Source organism: Trachemys scripta, chromosome 3 (assembly GCF_013100865.1).
Source record: "Trachemys scripta elegans isolate TJP31775 chromosome 3, CAS_Tse_1.0, whole genome shotgun sequence".
Lineage (NCBI taxonomy): Eukaryota > Metazoa > Chordata > Testudines > Emydidae > Trachemys > Trachemys scripta.
In genome coordinates, this window is record NC_048300.1 from 170,959,305 (window position 1) to 170,971,254 (window position 11,950).

The 11,950-nt window shown below is 43.1% G+C and overlaps 1 protein-coding gene across 1 annotated transcript; it reads right to left on the bottom strand.

Annotated features, from left to right (window-relative positions):
• Window positions 1-3,535: 3,535 nt before the first annotated feature.
• Window positions 3,536-5,852, bottom strand: LOC117875277 (general transcription factor II-I repeat domain-containing protein 2A-like). Its single transcript, XM_034766451.1, has one exon. The coding sequence runs from the start codon at window positions 5,615-5,617 to the stop codon at window positions 3,809-3,811; it is 1,809 nt and encodes a 602-aa protein (XP_034622342.1). The 5' UTR covers window positions 5,618-5,852; the 3' UTR covers window positions 3,536-3,808.
• Window positions 5,853-11,950: the final 6,098 nt, after the last annotated feature.

Genomic DNA, 11,950 nt, shown 5'->3' on the forward strand with positions numbered 1-11,950 from the left:
CATTTCACATGAAAGTCTCTGCATCTTCATTCTCAATGTCTTGGGGGCATCCAGTCCTTCTTTTTCTTCTCTTCTACTAAACAAATTGTTAAAAGACTGGGAGGAAGTGCTAGGGGGGTGGGAAACCTAAAGAACTTTAAGCATGTGTTATGTATGATAGCAACAGCTGTAGCCCTGCTGACAATATAATCTCACTACAATCCCCAGGATATAACTCAGATACTGAGTCTCAGATTGAGGAATTGTATGACAAGATGCTTAAAGAGAAATATGTTTGGACCCTTAGAAAGGGGAAAGAAAGTTAAGGAAAAGTAAAACAAAGGAGAAGTATGCTGGTGGTCTCATTAGAAAACCACAACTATAGTGCAATAGAAAAGGCCGCTACACCCAAAGAAAACATACTCAGCTGCATGTTATCTGCTTATTATATTAAGTACTTCGAAGTTTATTTGCTGTTAGTGCAATAAGAGAGTGAACTGTCACAAGCTTAGAATCCATGCTGGTGTTTCTACCTTCTCATGTCATCACCAAGCAGTGAATCCCTGCTAATATAAGAGTGGATGCCAACTGGAAAAAATACCAATAATATTATTGAACAGTATCAAGGGAACAATATCCTTTCTTCCGCTTGTCCCTCACACTGAACAAAATTTACAGAGTGCAAAGCCAGGAACAATTGCAGAATTTACCTAACTTTTTCCTTTCTTTAAGTAAAGTCGCATGGTTTTTAAAAGATGTAAGTGAGAAATCACAACCATCTCTTCAAACAAATCTATTGGAATTACCCAAAAGTTTGGACATTTCTTGCACTACCCAGAAAAACAATATTATAGTAAATTACATATGATTTTCATTTACAGTATAATGTCTGCTTCTTCTTCAGCTCCGCTAAGCTCATTAGTTACACTGGTCAAACAGTGTCCTGGCAAAGGCCAGGTTTCATGTTCCAGCACTATTCCCAACATTTTGTATCCTGATTCCAACACCCAGTTATCCAAGAACATTCGACAGGAGATCTCCATCCAATGGGTGATTTCTGCCTGGTAAGCATCTTACTCCTGTCCAGATACTCTACATCTCAGTTAAGGAGAAGGAAACGTAACTGACAGTAATTAGTATTGCAATGGCTCTGCCCCGATTCAATGTTGCCCTCACCTTGTGCAGCAATGTACATCATTGCAAAGGGAGTGAAAAGAGGGTGTAAAAAGCTACCAGGACAGACTATTTCAATATCCACTGTGTACTGTGGTAAATGACTACCCCAAGGGACAGGGCAAGGGAGAACCAGGCTCTCAGACTCAAGCATCTGGTTTGGGGCATCCCAGATTCCACTGCACATCAGAGCAAGCAAAACTTGAAAGCAGACAGGCTAGGTCTATCATGCAGCTAGATGGCCCCATGTAGCTCCACTGTAGAACTAAGAAGAGGTAGCCAGAGGCTTGGGGGAAGAGTCATAGCAGGAGGAGAGTCTTCAGTGAAGATTGCTGATGTTGAGAGAGGGACTTACATCAAAAACTCCACTGTAAAGGCAGATGGGCTACAGAAATGTACAGGAAGAGTGGGTCATGAGAGAGGCCTTCAGACATTTAGATACATCGGGCACATGTAAACATTTCTCCCATTTTGAAAGATTCTCCCATTTCCAGCAATATTCCCTATCTCTCTTAGGAGAAATGAGGGACTCTTTCAAAACAGTGAAGACTTTTAAGGGCACCCATTTTTGATCAGATAAAATATTACAATAATAGGTGCGTCTCCAAATTGAATCGATTTCCTAAACCTTTTGCTGTTGCTCATCTTTAATTATAAACTATTATAATAATGAATATACTGATACAAAAACTGTGTACAGCAGGCCAGAGAAACAAGAAAATACAGTCTAAAACTTCTGGAAGAGATATGTGGACAGCTGCATATGTACTCACACTCAGGGATCTGTGACTAGGATTGGGTCAGAAGGACTTGGAGATCCATTTTAGAGAAATCCTCTGTTAAGAGATCTCTTCTTTTTTACTCACCATCCTTTTTCTTCCTTTGCTCTGGAGAGTGGTTGTGAATGCTCCTAATGAGACACTACGTGGTGCCCTGTTGGCCCAGTCAGAGCAAAGTCAGACACATACTTTTTCAGATCACAGATAGGTCAGGCTACCCCAGTAAGTCCTAATAAGCCAAATTATTCTGTGAAGACTCAGGACTGTTAGGTATTTAAAGTCCTGTTGCCCTTTTTTGCTCATGTTAACTGCACAGATAGCTACCATTTCTGTCTGAATGGTCAGCACCAGGGAACCATTAGTAAAGGGATAAATAATGAGACAGAGAACATCATAATGCCTCTATGTAAATCCATGGTACACCCACATCTTGGGTACTGTGTGCAGATCTGGTTGCCCCATCTCAAAAAAGATATATTAGAATTGGAAGGGGTACAGAGAAGGGCAACAAATATAATTGGGGATATGGAACAGCTTCCGTTTGAGGAGAGATCTATTGGTCTATTTTGCAAATATAGGTCTGTGGTGGGGCATCTTCCTGCCTCAGTTACAAAGGGTTTAAAGAGCTCCTCTGGATACAACTGTGCTGCTCCTGTGAGGTGATCAAGACTGGAGAAGGGCAGGTCCCTAAAAGGGAGGAATCCAGCTCAGTCAGGGTGGCATGCAGGAGCAAATAGAACTAGAACTTCCTAACCCTAGGGAATCAGAAATGTTGGGCTGAAAGGGACCTTGAGAAATCATCTAGTCCAGTCCCCTGCGCTGAGACAGGGCCAAATAAACATAAACCATCCCTGACAGGTGTTTATCCAACCTATTCATAAAAACCTCAATGATGGGGATTCCACAACCTCAGTTGGAAGCCTATTCCAGAGCTTAACCACCCTTATAGCTAGAAAATATTTCCTAATATCTAAACTAAATCTCCTTTGCTGCAGATAAAGCCCATTACTTCTTGTCCCACCTGGTGCAGGAGTGGAGGGAATCCAGAAGCTATTACAAATCAGCAATTTTAAATCAATCCACTCGGGCAGCTAGTCACAGATCTGTCCACAACAGCGATCTATGTGACACACATTTCCCCCATCCAGATACCGACTCCCCACACGACAATGGGGCCTCAGTTGTTAGCAAGACCTGGCAAGTTTAGCAAGGAAACAGGGGTTCTTTACTGGGGAGACTGTGTGACAGCATCAGCCACCTGGGCTCTCTGAGAAGTAGAGGGACCATTTTTTCATTAATTTTCTTTATGGAGTGTTGGAACCTGTGGTTGTTTGGGCACACAAAGGATAAAGGAGCCCAAATCCCCTGTCTGGAGGTGGATGGTCAAGAACTCAGCACAGAAGCAGGGACCTGCTAAATTAACAGTCCCAGTATGGGTTAACAGGACAAAAGTACAAGGTCTATTGGATTCACAATGTAGTTAGACCTTGGTACACTCGCCTGGTGGGGATGAATCATAGAATATCAGGGTTGGAAGGGACCTCAAGAGGTCATCTAGTCCAGGGGTGTCAAACTCAATTGCACAGGGGGCCAAAACTCAAAACTCGCGGGCCGAACAGTATAACCATTTATTTAACAGACTAAATATTTATGTTTTTTAACCATTAATATGAACCAAAATACAGGATATCATTCCAAAATAAATACATTTCAACTTAAAATATTTTGCTCTTCATAAAAAAATATCCTGTCAATACAATACATTCAAAATCTGTACATGCTGGAATATTAAAAAATCTGAAAATATAAATAAAAAATTGAATTTAAAGCAAAAGTATAATCATAACAAATCATAACATTCCATTTTCTTGTCCTATTTAGTCAGAGCCTGATACTTGGAGTCTTTTCTTTGCAACAAGTTCGTTTATGTTTGGGGTTAGGTTCTGTGTTGTGAAGATTCTCAGGATCGATTGCAGGTGTTCATCAGTGAGGCGACTCCTGTGTGACGTTTTGTTAATTTTCATCACAGAGAACAGCTGCTCGCACAGATATGTGCTGCCAAACATGGACAGGATTCGAGCCGCATGTTGGCGGAGCTGCGGCATCGCTTCAGGAATGAAGCGAGTGAACTGTGCTGGCCCCGCAGTGTCGTACTTTGCCTTCAGTGTCCCGTTACATTGCAGTTCTATCAGCTCCATCTGCATTTCTACAGGTGCGGTTTCCACATCGACTGCAAATGGGTTGCGAAGCAGCTCGAAGTTACTTTTCTGTGCCTCAAAGTCACTGAAGCGCCGTGCGAACTCAGTGCGCAGCGCGCTGAGTTTTTCAGCAAAGGTGGCATTTGGGAAAACTGTGGCACTTTCTTGGTTCCGTATTACTTGGCAACAGGGAAAGTGAGACAGGTTGCATTGGTGCATTTGTGTCTCCCATAAGCGCAGCTTCACTTGAAATGCCTTCACTGCATCATGCATATCGGTTATTATGTGCTCCCGTCCCTGGAGTTGAAGGTTTAAAGCGCTAAGATGCGACGTTATGTCAGCCAGGAACGCCAACTCACATTTCCACTTTTCATCCCGCAGAACTGTGCAGTCTTTCCCCTTACTGTCCATGAACTGGCAGATTTCCTCTCGCAGCTCAAAGTGTCTTTTGAGAACTTTTCCCCGACTTAGCCACCGGACCTCCGTATGATATGGCATATCGCCAAACTCGCTATCTATTTCCCGCAGAAAAGACTGGAATTGGCGGTGATTTAAACCGTGGGCTCTGATAAAGTTGACGGTTTGTGTTACAGTGTTCATCACATGATCCATTTTTAGGACTTTAGCACTCAGCGATTCCTGGTGTATGATGCAGTGATACACTGTCAACTCACCGGCACAGTTCTTCTCCCGCATCTTTGAGCGCATCCTTCCCACCAGTCCATTTTTTTCACCACACATAGCAGGTGCGCCATCTGTTGTAAGTCCAACGAGTTTTTCCCACGGCAGTTTCATGTCGGTTACACTTTGAAATACATTTCCAAAGATGTCTTCTCCTTTCGTTGTCCCGTGCATCGATTTAATGTCCAGTATTTCCTCTGTTACGCACAAATTGGAATCCACACCACGGATAAATATCGCCAGCTGTGCAGTGTCAGTCGCGTCAGTAGTTTCATCCACGGCAAGGGAGTATGCAACAAAATCTTTTGCTCTTTCAATCAACTGTGTTTTCAAATCAGTCGCCATCTCACAAACCCGATTAGCAACAGTGTTTCTGCTGAGGCTTACATTTGCAAACGCTCGCGTTTTATCTGGACAAAGGACGTCGCACACTTTCATCATACAATTCTTTACGAATTCCCCCTCGGTAAATGGCCGTCCTGATTTGGCGATCTCTTCGGCCACAATGAAACTTGCTTTCACAGCAGCTTCACTTTGTGATTTTGCTTTGGTGAAAAACGTCTGCTGGGATGTCAAATTCTTCTTCAACTCCTCTACCTTTTGTAGCTTCTGTCCTGCGCTCAGGTTTTTGAATTTGTTCTCATGTTTCGTCTCGTAGTGCCGTCTTAGGTTATACTCCTTCATTACAGCGATATTACTCCCACAAAGGAGACACACTGGTTTACCTGCAATTTCAGTAAACATATACTCATTCTCCCACCGGCTTTGAAAGCCTCGGTTTTCAGAATCAATTTTTCTCTTGGCCATTGTTGGGGTCTAGCTTTGATTTGATATTAGCGTTGTATACATCAACAGACCGCGAACTTGAACCGCGGCTTGCCGTTGGCGGCAATTGCACTGCATCATGGGATTTGTAGTGTGTGTTATTGGGGCGTCATATCACAGGGCCATTAAAAACAGATATATAAAACGATTTCGCGGGCCGGATATAATTGTATGGCGGGCCGGATGTGGCCCGCGGGCCTTGAGTTTGACACATGTGATCTAGTCCAACCCCCTGCTCAAAGCAGGACCAATTCCCAACTAAATCATCCCAGCCAGGGCTTTGTCAAGCCAGGCCTTAAAAACCTCCAAGGAAGGAGACTCCACCACCTCTCTAGGTAATGCATTCCAATGCTTCACCACCCTCCTAGTGAAATAGTGTTTCCTAATATCCAACCTGGACCTCCCCCACTGCAATTTGAGACCATTACTCCTTGTTCTGTCATCTGCCACCACTGAGAACAGCCGAGTTCCATCCTCTTTGGAACCCCCCTTCAGGTAGTTGAAGGCTGCTATCAAATCCCCCCTCATTCTTCTCTTCTGGAGACTAAACAATCCCAGTTCCCTTAGCCTCTCCTCATAAGTCATGTGCTCCAGACCCCTAATCATTTTTGTGCCCTCCGCTGGACTCTTTCCAATTTTTCCACATCCTTCTTGTAGTGTGGGGCACAAAACTGGACACAGTATTCCAGATGAGGCCTCACCAATGTCGAATAAAGGGGAACGATCACGTTCCTCGATCTGCTGGCAATGCCCCTACTTATACAGCCCAAAATGCCGTTAGCCTTCTTGGCAACAAGAGCACACTGTTGACTCATATCCAGCTTCTCATCCACTGTGACCCCTAGGTCCTTTTCTGCAGAACTGCTACCTAGCCATTCGGTCCCTAGTCTGTAGCAGTGCATGGGATTCTTCCGTCCTAAGTGCAGGACTCTGCACTTATCCTTGTTGAACCTCATCAGGTTTTTTTTGGCCCAATCCTCTAATTTGTCTAGGTCCCTCTCTATCCAATCCCTACCCTCTAGTGTATCTACCACACCTCCTAGTTTAGTGTCATCTGCAAACTTTCTGAGAGTGCAGTCCACACCATCCTCCAGATCATTAATAAAGATATTAAACAAAACCGGCCCCAGGACCGACCCTTGGGGCACTCCGCTTGAAACCGGCTGCCAATTAGACATGGAGCCATTGATCACTACCCGTTGAGCCTGACAATCTAGCCAACTTTCTATCCACCTTACAGTCCATTCATCCAGCCCATACTTCTTTAACTTGGCGGCAAGAATACTGTGGGAGACCATATCAAAAGCTTTGCTAAAGTCAAGGAATAACACATCCACTGCTTTCCCCGCATCCACAGAGCCAGTTATCTCATCATAGAAGGCAATTAGGTTAGTCAGGCACGAGTTCCCCTTGGTGAATCCATGCTGACTGTTCCTGATCACTTTCCTCTCCTCTAAATGAAGGCAGTTCTTGGAGAGACAATCTTTCTTCAGTGAATCCACAAGTGGCATGAGGGCATATCCTAGTATATAGGTATGGCTAACTCTGGGATGTCACATGTTTGTACTGTGGGTGGCATTATCTCCATCTCTGGCCTATCCGTTCATTATTAGCCATGATTGGAATTAATTCCGTGAGATTAAACGTATCTTCTAGAAAAACATCTAATCTTGATTTAAACATTGCCAGGAAAAGATATGCTTGAGGAATTATCCTGGGGAAGTTCTCTAGTCTGTATTATACAGGCAGTCAGACTAGATGGTCACAATGGTCCCTTATGGCCTTGGAATCTATGATTATGCAAGAGCTTGAGGAACATGTCACCAGAAAAGATGACTCTGCGTTGGCTAGTGAAGCAGGCCCGCAGGGATAGCCAGTTTAGGGGAACCAGAAGACCCCCTTGAGGGAGGCTTATGGTCCATGAGAGATAGTTCCCCATCCAAGTCACAGACTGTGATGGTAATATAGGGATTATTGTTGAAGAATCTAGAAGCATTATCACCCAACATGGATTTTGTCCAAGAACAGAGAAGAGGCCCAATGCTGAGTCAAGCCTATGAGCAAATTACATCCATAAACAACAAAGTAATGAAACCCTAATGGGTGAGACTTCGCACCTCACTTTGAGTGCTGATGAATGCTTCTATAACATTTAACTTGATAAATAAGCGGACAAAGTAAGAACACAACTGCCAATCCCCCAGCTGTCCTGCCAGACACTACTGCACATAGCGTATCACATACTTGTACTGGACATTTTGGCTGGTAGAAGATCATGTGCTACATAGTTATCTCTGGCCAGAAGGTCAGAGATAACTGTGCTTCCTGTCCAGAGTTCCAATTAGCCACCCCAAAGGGATCCCAAAAGCCCTGCTATTCCCGCTCCCAGTGATAAAAATTTCGTTTGAGTGATTTGCGATGGACCTGATAGAACCTCTGGAGAAGACTGTGACAGGACACCAGTACATCCACATAATCTTAGACTATGCTACTCTTTACCTGGAGGCCATCCCACTACATTCCTTAAAGGTGGCAATGGTTGTCACAGAACTCATGAAACTCTTCACATGGATAGGGATCCCCCAGGAAATATTAACAGATCAGGGAACCAGTCTGATATACCAGTTAATGCTGGAGATCAATCCCCTAAAGACATCTATATAATACTCACAAATGGATGGATAGGTCAAGAGGTTCAACCAAATCCTTAAGGCAATGTTGAAGAGGTTCATGGCCTCCGATCCCAAGGATTTAGACCCGTCCCCTTTCTGTTTGCCATAAGGGAGGTGCCACGAGCTTCCACTGGGTTCTACCCCTTTGAGGTTTTATATAGGCGGAAACCTTGGGAAATACTAGACCACCTCTAAGAAAGCTCGGAAGAGCAGGACCTGAGGGCCAATGAAGGAACTGCTGCTAGGCACAGCAGGGGTTAAAGAAAACCTCTGGATTCAGCTAGCCCCGTCCTGTTATACCTGCAGCCAATGCCAAGCCAGGAGGGGTGAGAGAAGAAGGGAGCCTGGGTCAGTATAGGGCTGACTGGTGAAGAGGCAGGAGCTCTCTGTATGCCTACTTGAAGGCACAGACCTGCAACCTGCCTGCCAATGCAGCCACTGGAGGCAAGTAAGTCTTCCCCTGCCAAGGGGAACCTACAGATAAGCCCCAACTGCGGGGCAACTGGACTAAGCGGGGCCACTCCCCAAATTAAAGGGCTTGCATAGGGAGCAGGCCAGGAAAACAGGCCCTGAACCCCCCCCCCCCCATGGCTGGGAGAAATATCAATCTCCCCTGTTTAGAGGTTGAGCGCACAAGACCCTGGGCCAGGACCTGCGGGAGAATGAGAGGTCAGGTCTCCCTACTGACCCCCTAACCAACAATCTAGCCACTAGGCTTTCCAGCCACTGAGGGCCCTATCACAGGGCTGCTATCTCCACCCAATGCAATCTCCTACTTTGAGAGCATCTCAAGAGATTGGGGACATTTTTGTGAACAAATCTTTTGGGGAGCCCAACAGAAGGAGTAAATGTACAACCAGAATGCTTGCCTACAGACCTTCAAGCTGAGTGACAGAATACTATTATTCCCCAGCAAGGAGTTTAAATTGCTAGGCAGATGGCAAGGCCTTTGCCCCAAGGGGGTGCCAAATAGGCACACCCTATTACAAAGACCAAATCCAGCATTTCTTCCTCTGCCTTCACTGGTAGCTTTGTCTGAATAAAGGCTGACTGAACTGCACAATCTGGCCAGCCTGTAGTAAATTTAAACATAAATCATGATTGGGAAAAAGCTCAGGCAAGCTTAAGCTTGTCTTTCAGGCAAGGTGCTTTACAAGATTGAGCTTGCTGGTAGCAATAATGTTCATCCCTCTTTGAATTATATTTCGACCATTTTTTTCCCTGAGAATAGTTAAGTTGCAATTTTAATGCTTTTAGTGAGCTTCTAGAAACCAGGATCAGGACATTATTTACATCCTGAAACCAACCTGTGTCTGGAGAATTTCAATCACATCACTTTTATGAGATTCTACAAACTGAATGCTGAAAAGCCTTCTGTGGCACTTTTCTGTAAAGCAAAAAAAAAAAAAAAAAAAATCCACAGAAAATATCTATTTCAGTTTTCAATATTAATAATTCTTCAGTACATCTGTATTAAGATGATATCTTTGCTGTAAATTTGATTTAGAACAACTTTGTATGTATCTTGTGCTCTGATACGGGGTTTTATTTCACAGAATCCATGCTTAATGTGTCCTTAATGAAAATGAAATGTTAGTAAGTGACTGGTAAGATGTGAAAGTTATTCTCCAAGCCATGAAGGGTGAGTGTTTCATGCCTCATATACTGTATAAAAGAGACCGAACATTTGTAGATGCATCAAGCTAGCATGCAAATCAATAATCTGTGTTACAAAAAAGGCATAGCAATGATCTCAAAAATCGCATTTAAGTGGAAAAATTGACAGTATCATGTTGACAGACATAAAAGAGCATTGATGAAAAGAGCTGTTAAATTGGTAATTTAACATAAAAATATAGTAGATGATTATAGTATGATCAATTTGGTAGTAGACACTCCAGCTCATGAAAAGCATAGGCTGGGCAGCATTCATTTCATCCATTGCTACCATTTGGGGTTGCATCCTGTTTGCTTGAGAAGTGCTAATAAATCACACAGGCAGAGAAGATCATTTGAGAATGTCCAGGTGCTTTATCATTCTTAAAGAACTTTTGCCCCATATTTTATTAAAGTCATATGACTTTTTAATGGAAGCAATTTAAAGTCACAAACCAAATTCTGCTCTTAATTAATTCACAAAACCTCATTGACTTTAATGGGGTTGCACGGAATAACAGAGCAAAATCTGTCCCCATATATCTCTCCAGCAAGAAAACCACTGGAAGCTATGACAATGTCCTGGCAAATATTAACTCTGTATTTCTTCCCCAAGTAGGGACTGAATAGGGGGGTTCAAAGTCAATTTTGTTATATCTATTTTGTTGCTGGGTTATTTGATTTTGGGGGTAATTGACTGATAGGCCTGTTTGATTATTAGTGCATTTTTTAAAAAAATCCAGGGGCCTTAGAGCTTTGAATGTGTGCTCTTTTATTGCAGGGCTGTAATAATCAACATAAATAAATTAATGTTGGTGAAGATTAAAACAAGGACATAACTAGGAAATTCATGTCTCCTCGTAACAGTTATAACTGGCACTTTATAACACTTTTCAAAACATTGTGCAAACATTAACTAATTAAACCTCATAATGACCCTGTGGCTTGGTAAGCAATATTCACTCCTTTACCACCCCCCCCTTTTAAATCCATTTTTACAGATAGGAAAACTGTCTCCCTTAGGTACTGATATGCTCCCCCCACTGCAATATTTGAGTGCTTCACAATATCCCTGTGAGATAGGGAAGTGCTATTATTTATGTTTTTCAGGTGGGAAACTGAGGCATAAGAAAGACTAAATGACTTGCCCAAGTGTACATAGGATATCTGTGGCAGAACAGGAATTGAACTTAGACCTTGTAGGGCCCAGGCTAATGTACTAAGCATCAGACCAGACATCCTCTCCTATGTAAGGTGAAGTGACTTTTCTACAGCCACAAAATGAGCAAGTGGGAGAGCCCCAGAGATAGAGCTCATGTGTCCCTCCATACTCGGTGCACTAGGTCACCCTACATTCTATTCAGCCATAGGCCAGCTCTGGTTCAGGCACTGGTAATACAGACATTTCTATTGGAGATCTAATGTTAAATTCTGAGTAAAGTGAGTGTTTTACACTTCAGCGGGGCCAGGGTTTCACTCCTAATCTTATGTGAGTTTGTTACTGTAGCTGCCTTAGTAATATGAGCGGAACAGAGCTACAGTAAATGAGGGGCAACTTTTCCAACAAGGCTTTATTGCTTAAGCCTCCAAAACAGCTGTTTTCCTGAGCAAAGACTTACAATTATGCCAGACCCTGCTGAATTATGTATTGTAAGTTTAGGGAACACACTACAATTGGCAATAGAATGAACTAAGCCTTCCTTGGGTACTTACTGAGGTTTGAGGATAAGACAAGTCTTAGAGGTAAAAAGCCCAATGTTTCATATTCCAATCATTTAAGGCTACATTTTCAAATAATGTTTTGTAAGTACACCACTGGGGCAATGAAACATAAAACTGCACATGCAAATATAAGATATAACTCAGATTTGTTGTTGGAACAGGATTTGATTATTCTGTACAAGAGCAGGGCAAAATAGCACTAGTTGCAGAGTCATTATGAAGTCTACATTATGATTCTTGAAGGCCAGGGAAGCATGTGAAAGAG

Coding starts and splice junctions, on each gene's coding strand:
- LOC117875277 (XM_034766451.1), bottom strand. CDS start 5,617: ATGGCCAAGAGAAAAATTGATTCTGAAAACCGAGGCTTTCAAAGCCGG.